The sequence below is a fragment of the Fundulus heteroclitus genome, chromosome 18, assembly GCF_011125445.2.
Source record: "Fundulus heteroclitus isolate FHET01 chromosome 18, MU-UCD_Fhet_4.1, whole genome shotgun sequence".
NCBI lineage: Eukaryota > Metazoa > Chordata > Actinopteri > Cyprinodontiformes > Fundulidae > Fundulus > Fundulus heteroclitus.
In genome coordinates, this window is record NC_046378.1 from 35,675,842 (window position 1) to 35,695,922 (window position 20,081).

General features: G+C 42.9%; 1 protein-coding gene across 4 annotated transcripts in view; it reads left to right on the top strand.

Annotated features, from left to right (window-relative positions):
* The window catches only part of aplp2 (amyloid beta (A4) precursor-like protein 2), an 85,220-nt gene extending 65,458 nt beyond the window's left edge, over positions 1–19,762 (top strand). For 2 of the 4 annotated variants that reach the window (XM_012868285.3, XM_012868283.3), the window contains 11 exons: positions 1,341–1,474; positions 1,653–1,727; positions 1,981–2,139; positions 4,189–4,317; positions 8,425–8,524; positions 10,818–10,991; positions 11,572–11,607; positions 14,734–14,816; positions 15,986–16,063; positions 18,623–18,778; positions 18,899–19,762. In XM_012868285.3, coding sequence (XP_012723739.2) covers positions 1,341–1,474; positions 1,653–1,727; positions 1,981–2,139; positions 4,189–4,317; positions 8,425–8,524; positions 10,818–10,991; positions 11,572–11,607; positions 14,734–14,816; positions 15,986–16,063; positions 18,623–18,778; positions 18,899–19,000 — 1,226 coding nt within the window. In that variant the 3' untranslated portion in view covers positions 19,001–19,762. The remainder of the gene's footprint in view (positions 1–1,340; positions 1,475–1,652; positions 1,728–1,980; positions 2,140–4,188; positions 4,318–8,424; positions 8,525–10,817; positions 10,992–11,571; positions 11,608–14,733; positions 14,817–15,985; positions 16,064–18,622; positions 18,779–18,898) is intronic. The other 2 variants (XM_021319378.2, XM_012868284.3) reach the window with 2 other exon arrangements.
* The last annotated feature ends 319 nt before the right edge of the window (positions 19,763–20,081 follow it).

A 20,081-nucleotide genomic window follows, 5' to 3' on the forward strand; every position in this document is an offset into this window, starting at 1 on the left:
TATTAGATTAAATTAAAGGAAAAACGACTTCCTGTAAGATTCTCCAAGTAATTTGTTTTCATTGTGCATTTATGTTCATAATATCTGGTGGATGTCTTCATATCTGCAGGTGAAGCTCTTGCATAAAGGCAAACATTCTCATAAAGCTTTTTTTTTTGGAGATTTTTTGTGTGTGTAAGACACATGAAACAAGAATCAGAATTTAATTATGTGCAGTGACTCTGAAAGTGTGCATCCACGTTAGAAATAAGCAGCTTTTTCAGACTCTGAGAATTTACCACATCAGGAGAATTACTGGGTTTTTTCTGTTTCAAAGGGAAACACGGGCGCCAGAGTTTAAATTAAAAAATAAAATTAAATCTCAGAAGAAGAAAAATAGAAATAATAGCAGAAGTTGTAATAACCTGGTGTTGCTTTCCATCCTTTAGCTAAACCGTAGTTTACAGCAGTATCTTATAAAGGTATCAGTCAGAAGAACCAACTGCATGTTTTAAGCCGCCGTTGTGCATAAAGACTAAAAGTAAAGTTTTAATAAAGGATATTTTTATATTCCGCTACCAAAACACCCCAACATAGCTTGAGTGATGATGTCAAGCCTCTGCCCCTCCCTCACTGAGCCACAGCTTTCTGCTTTTATTAGGTCTGTGTCGTTCTCATGTTTTCTGACGTTTCCTTTTCCCCGTCTGTTTGTTTTTGTGGCACTTCTTTATGTCTCTCTGCTCCGTCTACCCACAGCGCACGCCCCATTATTTTTAGAAACCCGCCAGGATGTCGTTACGCGTTGTTTTGTTGTCTTTTTTTTCCACGCCGGCTCTCTTTCATCCCGGCCAAACGCAGTTCAGGAAACTTATCCGGCTGGATTTGGGGACATCTCTAAAACAAACGGACTGCATAAGGAGATGAAGTAGTGGCATTTGGAGCGGGAACTTTCAGTTCATGTTTTTTACTCCCTGGTTTTGACGGCGCAGCGACATGATAAGGCCTCCCCCTGGTTGCGACCCCCGCTGTGTTATTCGGTGAGCGAGGAACCTAAGTAACATTTTAAAAGAAAAAGGCAACCTGGTCTCGCCCCGGTCCACCCAGCTGTCAGAACCGGTGATGTTTCCATTAGTGCCGGAGACGCGACCTGTCAGCCGAGAGCCGACGAGGGGAAGAGGAGATGTCAGATCCCCTCAAATAAATCAGCCTTACTGTGGGTGGAGGAGCGCCAACCAGAGGAGGGCTTCTTCCATTTCATCTCCTCCTTTCTCACTGCACCTTCAGTCGCCTCCTTTACTCTGCCTATCTGCTTCCGTCGCTTTGATCGTCTTCCTGTTGCTGATTTATTATTTTTTTTCCAGCCGTGCCGCCGACTCCTCAGCCCACCGACGACGTGGACATCTACTTTGAGACGCCGGCCGACGACAAGGAGCACAGCCGCTTCCAGAAAGCCAAGGAGCAGCTGGAGATCAGGCACCGTAACCGCATGGAGAGGGTGAGCTGGCCAGATCTGCAGGCGTCTCGCCTCTTTTTTTTTTATTATTATTTGCTTTGAAACGGAGAAAACTGCGATGTACGAGACGCAACAAGTGGACGTTGCCAACAGTGATTTATTGAAACAAAGATTGTGTTTCTTTTTTTTTTTTAAACATAAGCAAAACGATTCTCTGCAGGTGCGAAAAGAGTGGGAAGAGGCTGATCGGCAGGCTAAGAACCTTCCCAAGGCTGAGAGGCAGACTCTGATCCAGGTAAGGCCCCTGATCCTTCCCTCTGGGATCCCCCCCCCCTCTCCATCACTTTGTTTGGGTGAGATAAATACGGCTCACTCCTTTTTCTATGGCTGCTCTATCTTTGCCACTCCACGGCTGAATCAGGACGCTGCCCTAAGCAGGGAGACGTCCAAATGAGTCTCCCTTTACATGCCCCCAAGGCAGGGAGATTTTTGTCGTTCTCTATCAGAACTGAGCGGCGCTCTGTTAATGTTTGTGACTTTGCTGTCAGCACTTCCAGGCTATGGTGGAGTCCCTGGAGGAGGAGGCTGCCAGCGAGAAGCAGCAGCTGGTGGAGACGCACCTTTCCCGAGTGGAGGCCATGCTGAACGACCGTCGCCGCGTGGCGCTGGAGAACTACCTGGCTGCCCTGCAGGCCGACCCCCCCAGGGTAAGGAGAGATGTTTAACTCTGAGCCTCGGCGTTTCACAGCTCATTAAATGGGAGCTTTCCCAGTCGTATTAAGCATGGGAATAATAAAATATGGGATGAGGGGAAAAAAAACATTTATTTCCATAATTTTCTCTGTGTTTCATTTTCCAGAGCATAAGCAGCATAATTTCAGTGAAACAAATTAGTATTTTTATACATAATTATACATTGATGAATAGAAAAGGAACAGCAATGCCTGCTGGGATACATTTTTAACAGCGCTTTCTAGACCAGGGTTTCTTAACCTTTTTGACCTCAGGGCCCAACTTTTCCTGTCCAGATTGGCCCAGTGCACATTTATGATAAAAATCTCAAGGGTTATCAGAAGTGGTTGCACTTTCGATTGATTTATCTTAAATATCTTGCACAATGATAATAAAAGTGTTCTGATATCCAAATAAAATCCAAGAACAAGTAATACACGTTGATATCTTATCAAAAAAAAAGAAACTTGAAACGTTTATTTTTCAAGTTTGTATAAACCTGCACATGCAGATTGCATCCTGGCCAAGAATTAAGTGAAAGAAATCCAATAGAAATGGTCAAATAACTAATAAATGTACTCATACAAATGGAAAATTAGGAAATTAGTTGAGAAAATTATGTGCTTATAAAAACATTTCAAATAAATAAAACAAATATTAAATATGAAAAATACGTTTTTATCAATTAAATTATAATAAGTAAATAAAGTGCAAGGAAATTACAGCCTTTAAATCTGTGAATGAATCTAAAAAGTTATGGTTAGAACCAGAAGCATTTATTGACAAATTAACATCAGTCACAACATTTCATTCAAAATGTTACATGCAAAACTATTAATACATTACCCCATGTTTTATTGAAAACGGTTGTATCTAAAAAAAAAGCCTAAAAAAATAAAATTATTAATTAAAATTAAGAAAATTTAATTAATTGAAATTAAATTTTTATTAATTAGTATTAAAAAAATTCACGCCTCAAAACGATCTGAAAGCGTACGTTTGAACAACAACAGCAGCAGCAGAAAAGGGAATTTTTAACTTACCACTGTGAGCTCCGCTTGTGCTGTCCTGAATCAAGCTGCGGCCGTGGTGCATTCTGGGAAAGCGGTCAGTCTGAAGAATGCACAGGTCTGTTCTCTTGCTGGATAAAGAGGGCGGGGTAAGAACAACATCCGGGGATTTGGTCCGTTCTCGGTTTGGTGTTCTTGGCAATTGGAACAGTGCGGAGGCTGACGTGTCACCAGAACACGAGAATGCTCAAATACCCACTTTGAGAACATATTGATCTGCTGGGGGTGCTGCCATGTTGCCCCAACGCTGCTCTGACGGTGGCGTTTTAGGGCAGAGAGAGGCTGAGCCCGGAGTGGCAGCTATCCACATGCACGTACACGCATGCACCGCCGGCCGGCTATGTAAACAAGAGACTGGAGAATAATTTATTGCGCCACAGCAATAAATTCTGGTAGCTAAGAGATATGGCAAAAAGAAGAAGTGTCATGTTTGAACAAGAGGAAACAATATGCTTGTTTTTACTTGAAAAGTCCGTCTCTGTCTGACCTCGCTGAGCTTTATGAAATATAAAATAAAAACCCTATAACATTTCAGCTTATTGTGGGAAAAACTGATCAAATGTGCCTTCTAAAAAAAAGACAAAGTACAAGAATCCCCAAAAAGCACTAAATTAATCACATTTGAGCCTACAGCTGTAAATCCCTTTATTTTTTATTTCCTTTTATTTAATAGCTTTTTAATCCGTCTGAATTTGTTTTGTAAAAGCTTGTTGGAAATATTGGATCATTACCTGACCTGAGGGCAGCAATCATTGAGCTTTTGTTGCACTTGCAGATTTCTGGATGGTTTTATTTAAAAAGCAATAAGATTTAATTTCTTCTTCCATGCACCAGGTTGTTTTTCCACCTCATTTTGTTTGACAACCTTCAGCACCTGTCATGCTCCAGACCTTAATGTGAACTGAGATCATGCTTACAGGTAGAATTCATGCAGTAAAAATGTTTCCGTTTCAGCCCCACCGTGTCCTGCAAGCGCTGAGGAAGTACGTCCGTGCAGAGAACAAGGACCGCCAGCACACCATCAGCCACTACCAGCACGCCCTGGCTGTGGACCCAGAAAAGGCAGCACAGATTAAGTCTCAGGTGGGTGTTTTTACCCTCTTTCTTCAACTCGGTTAACTCAAAACGGGCCTTTTTCATCATATAGAGAATTTGAGTTAAACATTTCCGGACTGTGACAGCCTTAGCTAGGAGCAGCTCATTCCTAAAGTGTGGCTTTCACATTGGCTCATTTTCTCTTTTACCAACAAACCTATAAGTCGGTGTTAAGTGTGTTTGCTTATCTTCAACACTTTGACTTTCAGCTGCTTGTTGACGACGATCAGGAATTTTGATTGCAGTATTTTTCTGATCTGGATAAATATGGGGAAAGAAAAGTTACTTCCTGTTCCGTTCCCATATCTGAGTATCAGTTCCTCGATCCTTAAAGATGCTTGAAGAAATCTTTGTGAACCTTTTTTTTTATTTATGCTTCTATAAGATGACAGAAAACTCTGGAAATTTGAGTCTGGGAAAGTGTAGAACTTTATTAAAAAAGAAAATGTGTCAGAATGGTCTGCACTGGTAAATCTGGAAGCGTGTGTGTCGATGTCGGCTTGCTCCCTCCTCCTCCTCCTCCTCCTCCTCCACCTGCTGCTGGTGCTGCTCAGACAGAGGAGGGATAATGATGTCTCAGCCGGCTCCTCTCTGCCCTGTTTGTGAATGTGTGGGCGGCCAAGAGAGCGTGCGTCTCCCTGCGTCGGAGCCGGGGAGGATGGAGGAGGGCGGTTGTTTGGTTCACTTCAGCCTGAGCTGCAGATTAACGCGGCACAGGTCTTGTGTAATGCTGGACTCTGAGCCGCGGGCGCAGGGATTTGGTTGGAGTCTCCTCCGCTCTTCTGCGTCTGTGCCGTACGACACCGCTAGTTTCTGTTAGCAGATGGATGAAACAACAGAAGGAGGTGGGGCACGGGCACTGGGGCAGGAGGAGTGCTTCATCTGGATAAATATCAGGTTTGGGAGGAGGTAAATCTCCTGAGCAACAAGCCAGACTGCATTCATTTGTCACTTCCTCAGCCAGTTTCACTCTTCCTTCTCCTTTGTGATTTTGATCCATGACCCAGAAGAGTCTGCGCTTTATTAAACCCCGACTTTCAGGGTTCACGGCTGCTCTTGTGTTGTAATAACTTCAAATGTCTGGAGTCAACGAGGTGCTTAATGCATCAGAATTTGAGCTGCGTAATCTTTCATGATGAGGGTTGTTTGTCAGGAGGGAGCTGCAGCGCTGCTCGTGGCAAAGGTGCTTTACTGCCACCTGTCGATCGTTCTGGCGCACTGCACATAAAAAATAATAAAAAAAGCAAAACAGGAGGTAAACACCAGTTGTCTGAGAAGAACCGGTCCGAGGGAGGTTGTTATGCGGTGCCAATCGGTTTTTGGCAGAAGGATTGTAGAAATGTGATTTCCCCTGCAGACATCAGAGGGAAAATCCTGCAGAGTTTTAAACCTTTTCCGACACACGAGATCTTTTCTGTGATGTGGGGGTTGAAGACGGGAGATGAGACGCAGCAGATCCTGTCGCAGGAGTTCAGAGGGAAGAGAGCGTTACAAGCCACGGCTTGTTTTCTGCTGCATGTTTGATGCTTAAACGAGCCCGAGTTCGTCCTCATGAAAATGTTCCAGCCCTTACAGAGGTCGTTGCTTTAACTGTGCCGCTTGAATTTACAAAGGGAAATCGGCCTCCGCGTTCAGACAGAGATCCGTCTGGGATCACGGCCGTCCTGGAGGAGGGAAACCTTTAAAAGCTTCTGCTACGAAAGTAATTTCAATTTAAAAATGTCTCCAGCTCCTTCCTCTGTCATCATCTTAGTTAGAATGTGTTATCAGTGTTCAGCATCTATCCATCCACCCGCTTTTCAACTCAATTTTATTTATATAGTGCCAATTCACAACACGTGTCATCTCAAGGCTCTTTTCAAAGTATTTCAAATCCCCCTGGTTGGTCAGAAAGTTTCCTCTCTAAGGGAACCCAGCAGGTTGCATCAAGTCTCTCCAAGCAGCATTCACTCCTCCTGAAAGAGCGTAGAGCCACAGTGGACAGTCGTCTGCATTGTTGATGTCTTTGCAGCAATCCCTTATACTGAGCATGCATGAAGCGACAGTGGAGAGGAAAACTCCCCTTTAACAGGGAGGAGAACCTCCAGCAGAACCAGAACCAGGCTCAGTGTGAACGCTCATCTGCCTCCACCCACTGGGGCTTAGAGAAGACAGAGCAGAGACACAGAAAGCACAGAAGCTCACATTGGCCCAGGAGTACTTTCTATGTTAGATGGTAATAGCGGATGATCTGCCTCCCCTGATGATGTCACAGCTAACAGAACGCCAGACCAGGTGTACCTTCTAAGAAGAGAAAAAAGACAGAGAACAAAAAGATAAAAGTTGAAATAACAACAAACAATGCAAATTGGAGAGCAGTAGGAGAACTCAGCAGAGAGAGAGAAATAGACCCTGATGTCCTCCAGCAGCCTAAGCCTATAGCAGCATAACTATAGAGATAGCTCAGGGTAACATGAGCCACTCTAACTAGAAGCTTTGTCAAAAAGGAAAGTTTTAAGCCTAGTCTTAAAAGTAGACAGGGTGTCTGCCTCACGGACCAAAACTGGGAGTTGGTTCCACAGGAGAGGAGCCTGATAGCTAAAGGATCTGCCTCCCATTCTACTTTTAGAGACTCTAGGAACCACCAGCAGACCTGCAGTCTGAGAGCGAAGTGCTCTGTTAGGAACATACGGGGTAATCAGAGCTCTGATATATGATGGAGCTTGATTATTAAGGGCTTTATACGTTAGAAGGAGAATTTTAAATTCTATTCTTGATTTAACAGGAAGCCAATGAAGGGAAGCTAAAATTGGAGAAATATGATCCCTCTTGTTGATTTTCATCAGAACTCTTGCTGCAGCATTTTGGCTCAGCTGAAGACTTTGAACTGCATTTTGTGGACTTCCTGATAGTAAAGAATTACAATAGTCCAGCCTTGAAGTAACAAATGCATGGACCAGTTTTTCAGCATCACTCCTGGACAGAATGTTTCTAATTTTGGCGATATTCCTGTGGTGAAAAAAGGAAACTCTAGAGACCTGTTTAATATGGGATTTAAATGACATGTCTTGGTCAAACATAACACCAAGGTTTATTTTTTTACTTTATTACTTCATCATCCATCATCCATCCATCTGTATTTCCTTGATTCCTTTGTTTCTTCTTTCCTGCCTTTCTTGTTTTCTTTCTCTCTTTCTCTTTCTTGAAAAAAATGGTCAAGACACTGGATGTTTTTACCCTGGACAACCAGTAAACCTTTTCTGCACAAAGAGCCGGCGCTGCAGCACATTTACTGTCTGTGAAGATATGCAAGGCAAGATAAAGAAGCGGGACAGGCGGCATTATTACCTCTGCCGGTTCTCTCCTTCCATCAATTCATTGCGAGTCGCTGACGGCAATCAAGTCGTCTTTCAGAGTGATGATGCATCGTTCCACTGAGCGAAGAAAGTTAGACTCTTCCTTCAGGAAAGGCCGATCAACTAAAGCAAACAATCCAGATTTCAGTCAAGCTGAATATTTATGGTGGAAATTGAAGAAAGTGGTGCAGGACAGGACTCCCTTCCTGCAGTTCTGATCTGTCGGCTGCTGTGAGAGAATGTTGCAATATGCCTGATTAATCACGTTGTTATGCTTTTACAGATTAATGCTGATTTTATCTGTTTTGTGCGTCACATTTTCATTATTTTTATTTGAACTTGATTTTGAAAAGAAGTGCTATGAATCACAAATAATGATTAACAAAAGTGAAAAGAAGCTATGTATTAAGATTAAGATAGAAGTCTTATTGATCAATAAAGACTTTATATAAGTCTTTATTGATCTCACATTGGAGAAATTCACTTGAGATCAATAATATGAAGTCTGACTGAATGTCCAAGAGCCGCTTTTAGACGTTTAAGCCACTACCCTGGTTTTTGTGTTTTTAATTTCACACTTTAGTAAAAAATCTAAAATGAATTAAGCACGTTTGCAGGTAAAAATCTGCATTCAGTGATCTAACGTCCGCAGAGTAAAAGGCATCTGTCGATTTTATGCTGATCGGCAGCTTCGGGTCAAACGCCTTAGATCAGTATTGGATTTGCTTGACGCCTTATTTTTCTGCTCTGCTGATCTCAGGTGATGACCCACCTGCGGGTGATCGAGGAGAGGATGAACCAGAGTCTGTCTCTACTCTACAAAGTACCTAACGTGGCCGAGGAGATTCAGGATGAAATTGGTGAGTGGCGTTGAGCCGCAGACCCTCGGGCAGCCCGCGGGAGGACGAAGTGAAATGAGGCTCACACTCGTGTCAGATAAATCCAGCACATTTTCATTTTCTCTGCTTGCTGTGGATTTTATTTTTATCTGAAGCCAACGGTATTTATTTATTTATTTTTTTGTGCCTTTTTGCAAAATGAGATGCAAATCCAAGCAAAGACCAGACGGCTGGTTTAACGTCGCACTGTGACCCAATTATTCAGACACACTCCAGCATTGTTTTATCTTCGGCCATGAGCTTGTGGTAAAAAGAAATTAAACAAATGCAGCTTAATTCCTTTTATTTATTTATTTTTTTAGATGAATCCTCTCACAAGCTTTTGCTTTCACGCTTAACTGGCCGTCCCGGTTCCAGAACTTTAAAACGGTCCTCTGTTTTCCCTGCTTCATCTGACAAGAACCTTGCTGTAAAGTTGAGGCATAAGTTGAGTTACTTAATGACAGAATTGGGTCACAGTCATCACTTAGCGGTTTGTTTGCGGTTAAAAAGGGCAGAATTGCGTATAAAACGGCAGAACCAGAAGCTGACGCCAGTCTTAGAAAAAAGGGAAAACGCTAACCGGCGGCGACGCTCTTCTGGGTTTCAATAGTTCCAGTCAGATGTTTCTAATCGTTCACCATAGCCGTGAAGAATGTTAATTTGGAGCTATTAATGATTTCTTTGAACTATTTAAGCAACATGCAACTGCAGGCTTTTGGGTTATGAATGACTGCAGTTGGTAGTTTGTCTTTGCAGGAGAAGCTTCTGTCTGACAGCACTGGTTACATAGACCAACGCTCAGAACAATGGGCAAGTCCGACAAACTTAAAAAAAAAAGAACAGATTCCAAGATTATGAGTTTGAATAACTGCTGGAGGGACTATATATGTCCCGTCTGGCTTGGGAACGCCTCGGGGTCTCCCAGAATGAGATGGAGGATGTTGCTCAGGAGATGCATGTGTGGGGTTCCCTCCTGGACCCGTAGCCCTGATCTCAGAGAAGCGTAAATTAATAGAATTACTTAAAGGAGAACAGCATAAGTTCCAGAGTTTTTGCACAGATTTGCCTCCTCTGGCGGCAAGTTGAAATGACAGCAATTCCATTTTATTTATATAGCGCCAATTCATGAAACATGTCATCTCAAGGCTCTTTCCAAAGTCAGATTCCATCAGATCCTCCAGGTTGGTGAGAAAGTTTCCTCTCTAAGGAAACCCAGCAGGTTGCATCAAGTCTCTCCAAGCAGCATTCACTCCTCCTGAAAGAGCGTAGAGCCACAGTGGACAGTCGTCTGCATTGTCCATGTCTATGTTCACTGCCAGTTTCACAGTGAACGGTTATCTCCTACGACCCATTGGGGGTTAGAGAAGACAGAGCAGAGACACAAGAGAGACAAAGAGTCATGAAGCACACGTTGATCCAGGAATCCTTTCTACATTATATGGTAATAGCGGATGATCTGCCTTCCCTGGTTGATGTCACAGCTAACAGAACGCCAGACCAGGTGTACCTTCTATGGAAAAACAATTACAGAGAACAAAAAGTTAAAAGCTGCAGCAGTATTGTGCACGTTCAGGCAGGCAGACTCCATCGCTTGATTTCTTTAAAACTTGTCTGAAAACCCCTTTTTTTTCTTTAATTTTAACCCAGTGGGAGTATTTTTTTTTGTCTGTATTACAATTGTTTGGTTTTCTTAATTTTTTCTTTACATTTAATGTGCTTTATGTGTATTTTGTTTTATGCATTCATGCACTTTGGTCAGCTTCTATGTTGTTTTGAAAGTGCTCTAGAAATAAAATGATATGGTCTGTGGGAAAACAAGAAAAGTGTCTGCTGCTGCAACAGCAAAGGTCTTTTGTTTAGAGGCGTTATGTCTTCTGAGGTAAGAAAGATAGAAATACTGAAGTTATTAGCCATCACGCCTGCGACCGGATCATTCGGCCCAAGTCGCTCTCACATGAACAGGCATTAGAGGCAACTGTGGTAAATGGAGACAAACTGATTTTATTTTGGGCATTTGTAAGGGCATGTTTGGGAAAGAAAATGAATATTTAACTTCAAAACTGTCACCATGCACCTTTTTTTTTAAATCTTAGAAATATCTGAGTACAGGTGCAAAAAAAACTACAGGATAAAGAAATGAAGAGGATCATAATTAGCCTTGAAAGTGCTTAAAAATTAAACTCTCTAGATTTTACCTTGGAATAAATGAATGAACTTGAGGCTCTAAATTGTTGCTTCATGTTAGCTTGTCCTAATCCTTCTTCCTCTGCAGACGAGCTGCTCCAGGAGAAGAAGGCCGACATGGACCAGTTCATGTCCTCCATCTCCGAATCACAGCCCGACGTCACCGTGTCGTCGGAGGAGAACGTGGAAGTCCCCGTCTCCGAGGGCAAACCCTACCGACCCATCCAGGTCACGTCTCTGGGGTCCCGCTCAGAGCCAGAAGGTATGCAGCAGCAGCGGCTTGGCGAACAACACTGTGGCAACAGGTCGCACAGCTGACTAACAGAGCACAGCTCCCAGTGCGTTGAATACTGATGTGAACGTGTTGTGGAGTCGAGGCGCGAGGGTCTCCCATGAGGCCGAGCCTTTACCGCGGCTCCGCCGTTCAGATCAAACCGAGCTGCAGCCAAGTCGCTTCAGGGGAAAACCAACAGTCTGGGCTCCGTTCTTCATCACATTTGTGCCAAACAAAAGACCGACTCCTTAAAGAGAGAGAGAAAAAGGATGGATGGAACAGTTCCAGACAGAAGGAAGGCAAATTACAATCAAACGCCCCCAAAGAGTGTTTAAGATAGGAGCCAGCAGCCCAGAGGTCCCAGACAGGGCGCGCCAATTCACAAACGGCTTCTGTTTTCATTTCTCTTAATTTCTTCCCCTGCTCCTCCCGGCTCAGCTCCCCGGATCAATCAGTTAACAGAGCTTGATAATCCTGCCGTTTCTCCTTCTCACCTAAGTTTTCTCTCTCTTCTCTCCGTCCCCTTTTCTGGTCTTCTGTTTTTGTGTTGGTCATTTCTAACGTCAAGGCGACCTATCAGACTCCCCACGTGCCTTCAAGAAAGGTGGGTGCCTCTGCTGCGTCTTGTTTTCCTCATCCAACTAAACCGTTTCCATTTCCCTTTTTTTTGTTTTTTTTTTTCCTTTTGCTTTTCCTCTCCCTTTGACCCTTTCTTACTGACCTCCCCCCCTGGTTTTTAGCACCTATGTTCTGGCTTTTATTCTTTTGTTTCTCATATCTGGATTATCGCCTCATGCTTTGTAGACCAGCTGGTAGCTTTAACTAACATCCCCTCTCAGAAAGACTCCTCCGCCTGTTGGCTCGCACCGCGGTTATTCCACCAGCCTCCTGGACGTTTTTTTTTCTCGCCAGACGTCTAGTTTCTGACGGGAGGTGTGAAATGTAGAGGGCCTATTTGAAACCGCTTACCCACACCCAAACATGAACCTATGTGATTTGCCCGACAGATACAGAGACTTAAGTTGGACACCACAGTGCAAATGTTGTAAATCACCCTTACTTTGTTCATACTGCAATCCTAAGACGGCAGGCAGGCAAGAAGCTGGAGAACTGTTGATCAACGCTATCTTAAAATGTTACAAGAACGTCCACCTGCAAGGAAAATATATTAGTACAGCGGTTTGAGCCTCTGATCAATGCGATCTTCATGCCTCTAATTGTCTCCAACCGAGAGAAAAAGTGACCCACTTTAGGTCGGCACCGTGGGACGTCTCAGGAAATGCACTTTTATCATTTCTCCCATTGATTGCCATTAATTTGTGCCGTAAAAGCAGCCATTTTTCAAACAAATTGATGCGTTTTCTCCACCGTGTATAATTTGCAGCCCAGACAGGAAACAGTATAACAGATGAAGATTGAGTCGTGCACTTTAAAAAGCAGCGAGGGACGACTCCAGACCTTTTTTCACCGACGCAAAACTTTTCTGCCGACGCAGACTTGGGGGTTTTTACGCCGCCCACTAGTTGTTAAGACTAAACCCACCAGGATCACTGTTTACTGTTGTTATTTTTAAGCATCCTTGCTCCCTGAAGCTGTTTCACATCGTTGCCACATTACAGACACAAACGTCAACATGTTCTATTGTGCAGCACGATGTAGTGCATATTTGTGGGAGAAGGAAAAGCATGTGTGGGTTTAAATATTTTATTTTACTACAGATTAAACCCTCAAAAGAGTGGCATTGGTGCACATTTAGGGCCAGTAAATTAATACTTTGTTAATCTGTAGCTGCAGTTACAGTCAATAGTCTTTTGGGGGGTATGTCTCTGGCAGCTTTACACCTCTACAGATTTTTCACCCCTTTGTCTTTTCAAAGTAGCTGAAGCTCAGTCAGACCAAATGGAGAGCGCCTGTAGACCTCAGATTTGATGTCTTCCCACAGATTCTCACACACATTTATGTTTATCTTTCTCCATAACTTAAAGGTATACTATGCAACCGGGGTTTGATTTTCCAGCGAGGCTCCCCCCAGAGGGCGAAAGTAAAAGTGCACTGTCATAAAGATGCTCAGCTGTTCTGGTTTCTCCGTCAAGCCAGGCGCGGTTGTTTTGAGCTCAGCAGACAGGCGAACGCAACGAAAAGTCGAAAAAAATGGCAGTACAAACAATGACTAACACAGTGAAAGTATGAACATGCACACAGAGAGAGAGAAACCATTCCAATGTTACTTACAATCGCATCAGCAGAAACGCGAGGTCCGCGTCAGCCTTGCAGCCTTCTTTTTCTTTTAGCTCTCGCCATTCGGAAAAAGCTTGCCCGATGTTCACCGTGTACGACTCCTCTCTCTGTCCAGAGCCCTTTTCCTCTTTCTTGCCTGCTCCAACATGGGCTTTCGCTGTTTTGTCGCTGGTTCCGCCATGATAACTGCACAAATATCGCCACTGTGCTAGCAACGAGCATGCCTTTCACTGGGGGCGTGTAGCAGTTCTCGCCTTAAAGCAAGACCGACTCTCGCGATGCACAAGACTTCTGAGCCTGTGGGTGCGGGCCAATTACCTGACTCCGCCAGATAGATTTGCTCCGCATATCCATCTGGAAACCTTCCGTTGAAGTAATTTTGGGAAGGGGCGAAAATACTGGTTAGCTGATTGGCCTATGTTGGTGATAGACGGGCCAAATAAACCAATCAGATTCGTCGTCGCTCGTAACAGAGCAACGACGAAAACACAACCACAAGCCAAGCTACTCTTGCTGCTGCAGGTAAAGGCTCGTTAGCTCAGCAAATAAATACTCTGTAATTCCGATAAAACTTGCTCGATAGCCGCGCTAACGCTAGTTTCATCGGCTGAAGCCGCCATGTTCTTTAGACTGAACTGACGCTTCTCGTTGTGTCACACCTCAACCCGCCTCAAAGCCAACGCTGATTGGACGTTCGTTTGGTGAACGGCTCCAAATTTTCTTTAATGGAGGGTAGCCAGACTGATCTGCGAGTGAAACCTTGAAAGCTCGCGAGATCAGGATGGTCTCACGAGGCTAGCGGGCCAAGGGCTCCTACAATTGCAAGTACAGTATTTCCCCTACAGACCACCAGGGCGGCCGAGAAAACCTTTGTTCGACCTGAAATGACTCATTTAATCATCCAAAACGGTATGGAACACATTAATTAACTGAAAAATGTTGCATAGTATGCCTTTAAGCGCTGACCTGTCCTTGGTCGCTGGACCATTTTTCTGCATATTGGGTGTTGATCGTTTAAGCTGCTCTACATGCAGGCGACGGGCCTCATTGTTCTCTGTCCAGCTGCCTGAGCACCACGCACATCTGCAGGGACTGATTGTTGGTGCAGATCATAGTCTCGTTTTATTTCACAGGCAGGTATAGCTACAAAAAAAAAAAAAAAGATAAATCTGTTAGAGGAGAGCCGTGGTTTTATTAACATATAGCATGAATCTAGACGCTTACAGGCACATCTCCCTTTTGAGAGGGCCTTTGTAGCAGAGCAGCGTTGTATTCAGTCCTCTCTCTGGGAATGAATGGGAGAAAGGGTTTTGTTGTCACCAGTGCGCTGAGGAGACTGAGGCAGCGGTTGTGACGAAGGGATCTTGGAGGCCTTTGTGCGGCTGTCCACCACCAACATTCCCACCCCTGTTTGTCCTGTGTGTGTTTTGCCTGATTGTGTACGCCTGCCATTACTGACCGACGCCCCCCCCTCCCCGTTTACCTCCTCAAGGCTCCGCCATGGCTGGTCTGGACGGTCTGATCGGCGCCGAGGAGAGGATCATCAACGGCAAGCCCAAGATGGGAGAGAAAGTGGTGAGTGCTTCGTCATTCTAGTGTTGCTGCTGTGACCCTGAGAGCAGCTCTGTCAGAGCTAAACCCAGAACAGATGGGTTGAAGTCGTTGCCCAGATCTCTGTGAGGTGCGGAGGTTGATTGGGACGGATGAGGCTGCCCTACGCTTCCACGGGGCTCACTGTGGCTGATTATTCCAGTAACCATGTTCTCATAGTTACACCCGTCTGTGCGTGGCTTCCTCCAGCCGGCCTCGTCGCAGACCGGCTCCACGCTCCGTTCGCCAGTCACTGCATGCCGCTGCCCCTCGCCAAACTCACCAGGCACTCCGCAGGGATTTTCAAACCACGTTTGCCCCCCCCCCGGGCGTCTCTTGTGTTCTGCACGCCAGACCAACACACACGGCTGTGGCGCTGCATGTCTGTGTGCATGAGCGGGATTACGGGTGCATGCGCCTGTTTGTTTGGTTCTGGGACGGCTGTTTTTCCGAGATAGAGCAATCTGGCAGTGAAACTCTTGGGTGGGGAGTGACGCCTGAAAGCATTTTCCTGGGAATCTGGATTGTTCTGTCTTTGCAAAAACAAAAAAAAAGAAGCAGATTTTTACCTCTTCGGATCTCCTGAAAACGCCGTCCTGATCCGTCTGATTCAGTAACGACGGATGAGACGCAGACGGTGTGTTCAGAAAGAAGCGTTTGCTGTGAGCCTGAAATTATTTACAGTGGATATAAAAGGTCTAAACACCCCGTTTAAACGACATGTTTGTTTTTTCTGTAAAAAACGACGCAATGATAAGTCAGTTCAGACGTTTAAAATGAATTAGAACCAGGAATCCTGCACATTATGGATAAACTGGTTGATGGATGGATTCACTCATTATTACATCACAGATAAACTGCATTTTTTTTAAGAGGGGTGTGTAGGCTATTAAATCCACTGCATGTTAACAACGCTTGCGACACCCCTCCCTCTCTACCTCCAGTTTGAACAGGAAAACTTCAAGCGCATCATCACCCTAAACACTTTGCTGCACATTCACACTCTCTTGCTTTCCTGCCTCCTCGATTTCTGTCTAAGAGAACAAACAAAAAAAAACAACAAAATATTTCACACATACATACACATGCACACAAATGCACACACACACACATTGCTGTGAGTGTAACCTGGGCTCCCCTGTCTGTGTTGACAGGTGATTGATGAGTCTCTGGATGTTAAGGAAGTGGTTTACAGTGCTGAGAGAGTCAGCGTTATGCATGGTGATGAGCTGGTGAGTATAGCGGTGCCCTCCTCTGGGCTCTCAGGGGAACTAAAGCTGCCAGCAGTGGGGAGAAGGAGAAAGGAGGAGAGTGTAGAAGTGTGCAACGAAACTACGTTTTAGCATCCTTCTCTGTACCCCCCCCCCCCTTCCCTCTCTCTGTTGTTGTGTTAAAGTTTTCTGTTCAAGCTACAAAAAAAAAAAAAAATCTGTCATTCCTGCATGGGAGCATGTTTGTTATGTGAATGTACCAGAATGTACACGTTAAAAAAAAAAAAATCAACAGAAACTGACATGGCTCAGTTTTTGTGTGGGAATGAGCAATGAAAGATTCCCCAGCAGCCGTCCACATATGATCGGACGACGTCATATGTGCAAAATTACTGGAGTGAATGTAGAAAACCGGGTTCTGACGAGAAGTCTGCTCAGACGCCATCAGCTGCAGCGTTAAAACTATTTTCTCTTGACTTTATTCAGGTCATCCTTGTGAATTCTCAGTTACTTTTCCATTTAGGATTAGAAGATGGTGATCTAGGGGTGGATAAATCATTTTCGGCCATAAAATACGTTCAGTTATGCAGGAAATTATGAAGATTGAAATAGAAACAAGCGTTACAGTTAATTATTAGTGATAAACTACCTGTTGATTTGCTTACTTTAAATCATCAAAAAATACCATCTTTTAAAGTACTTAACAAATATTATTAAGAGTTCATTAGAAACTAATATTTAATTAACCTTCAACTATTAGCTATTGAACAAAAACTGATCAGAAGTAATTTTTAAGTAAATATTATAAAAAGTAACTTAGACAATATCCAAGATGTGAACTGGTCATTAACTGCTAACCATTAACTTGGTAATGTTAAGTTGTAAAAAAAATAGCTAGTAACTAGTTTGCAAAACATAATCACAATTACTCGCTGGGTAATTAAGTAACAACTAACTTATAATAAGCTACCAATTGGCCAAAACTGAAACATTTATGGAGTTTCAAAGATGACGGCTATGTAGCAATTTAGCCTTATAAAGTATTATTTAGCAATTGTTAACAGCTAATTGTGTGAAGCTCAGTGTTGCACAATGGACAGCCAGTAGTTAACGAGCCATTTACCAAATTTTGATCCACAGTCCATCATCATGTGTTGGTCTTTTACTAATTAACTTTAACTTTAGCCAGTTATCCGATATTTAACAGAATGTGAACACATGTTAATTATTACACTATGAACATCTGACACTTAGGATTCTCCAGCCTGTACTTTGGAATTCATAATTAGGTATTACTTCCTCGTTAACTAAGCATCGGTATTTATCCGAGTGTAAGCAAAAGTTCAACATTAAGATATACCAACCTAATCGTTGTTTAGCCGCTCATGGGCTTGTATATACCGGTAACTAAGCCAATTTTATAGCTTTTTCTAAAAAAAAAAAAAATTTTTTATAAAAGTTATTGCCTTTAAAAGCATTCCTCGGGGCTTTTCCTCACTGTGTGATGAGCCGCTCTGTCCCAGTAGGGGATAGATTTATATGGTTATTATGTGGGTAGCGTTAAGTCAGGTGGTTTTTAAAGAAAGTAATATAAAAAGTTTTTTTTTTTTTTTAAATAACGTTTTCCAATAAAACACAACTTGGAAATAAGTTGATTAGGTATGCAGATTCCCGTTAAAACCAAAAACAGGTAAAGGTTTGTGTACACTGAGCTGGTAATCCAGCACGATTGTGAACGCTCTGTCCTTATTCACTCCGGCTGGATAATGTTGTTCAGACTCTCCACCCGAGGGGATGTTGTCCCTGATGCACCGCGAGTCAGAGCTCCTCCAGTCGATTACTTCCACACTTCAAAGCCACTTCAGGGAACTTTGATCTGTAAAAAGTCGTATTTCCACACATCTCCCTTTGAATATTTTTGATTTTAATATTTTTCCCCTTTTTAAAACTGAGTTTATGCGCAGAGGATAAAAACCGAACTATACCCATCAAAGCGAGTTACTTTTAAATATTTAATAGGAAATTCATGAGTCTCATGCTTTTCCATTACTATGATTGATAAACATTTCATCATCATTTACTCCACACCTCAGCTGCTAAGATTTGAGAACAGCGCCTGCAGAACAACCTGCCGTATCGATTGTGTCGCATCGATTAAGGGAGGAAGTAACTACACACATTTTTTATTTATTTATTTTTTTAAATAAAAACAATTTCTGGTAATAACTGCAGATAAATCTGTGTTCAATTGAGCGTGAAAACTGGTGGTTGTGTCTTGGAAATCTCCTAAACTGCAGCTTGAGGCTGTTTTTTTTTTTTTTTTTTTTCCTGCAGTGAATGCAAGTGGCAGCAAAGACAAAATGATTTGCAGACTGCGAAAGTTGAATGCAAAATTACAGTTCCATTGTTTATGATTTATTATTCTAAATTGAAAACATAAAGCCAGCTAGTTTGTTGTCTAATAAGCAAAGAGGAATCCAAGAGTCCATCTTTCTGGGCAAACGGATCTAACAGATGAGTCGTGTTTACATGCATTGCCTCTTTATGCTTCTTGGTAATTTGCTCCTCTCACTTTGTCAGGAGTCCTACCGCCCCCTGGGAGAGGACTTCAGCTTCAGCAGCACGGCACTGATTGGGCTGCTGGTGATCGCCGTGGCCATAGCAACTGTGATTGTGATCAGCCTGGTGCTGCTGAGGAAAAGGCAGTACGGCACCATCAGCCACGGCATCGTGGAGGTGAGACACCCGGCGAACGTAATAACGTTGGATCTAATTAAATTCCTGAATCATTTTTTTGCATTTAGCTCACCTCTCTGGTGCCTGCTCTTTTAATAATAATCTACGTCTTACTCACAGGTGGACCCCATGCTGACGCCAGAGGAGCGACACCTAAACAAGATGCAGAACCACGGCTACGAAAACCCCACCTATAAATACCTGGAGCAGATGCAGATCTAGCCCGAGCCTGAGGGGGGCGCCGTGGAACCTGGCCGTCTTCGGCAGGGGGAACATACTACTGACCAATAACACATGATGCTATTGTTAAAAATCCTTTGCATACATCCAAACTCCATTTACTGGTTTGTTAAAAAACAATCCTTAAGTAGGCCTAATGCTACTACTTCTACTACTGCTACTGTTGTACTATAGAGCTCTTTTTGATCACGTGTCCGATGTTTCTGCCAGGTCGCAAAGTAGAAAATGATTTATCTGTAATTATCGAGACAGATTAAGATGTATAACATTTCTTCTGACATTTTTATTGTGTGAAAAGCAAATCAAACTAATGTTTTTTTTTTTAGTTATCAAACTGGCTCTACATATAGTTTTTCCATCATGCAGACTCTGATGGGTTTCCTCAAATAATTGGTGTTTCAATGTGTTTTTAATCTCAATAGATTGCTTGTATATGAAGGTTGTTTGTACCAATCAAAATATTCAGTGGGGGGAAAAAAAACAAATGGGGGGGTGGGGGAGAATAAATTCAGGATTTTTTTCTTTGCTTTGTTATAATAACAAAATACATAAAATGTTTTAATATACATGAGTATACATAAAAATTTGATGTTTTTATTCACATTTTTCCCAAAGGAAGAGATTATAGAATGGTTTGGGTTTTTATTTTTGTATTTGTTTTGTTTGGTGGTTACAAATGTTTGCAGGCATTGGTGAGGGTGATGATCTGCACAGACCCCCAGCTCAAACACATCTCCCAAAAAACTCTTATTGCATAAATGTCAAAGTTTTTTTGCTTTAATTGGTCAGATGTTGCCTTGACATCAACTCAATTGTGCAACAGGAATATATATATATATATATATATATATATATATATATATATATATATATATATATATATATATATATATATATATATATATATATATATATATTCATATTCTGACCTGGCACCACAAGGAAACCAGACCCACTCTACCATTTCCCTAGGCTGCTGGGAAAATATACACAAAAAAGGAGTGAATGTGTTCATTTAACCCCTCATACACATAAATGCAACCTTTTGAAGCTGTACAAATTT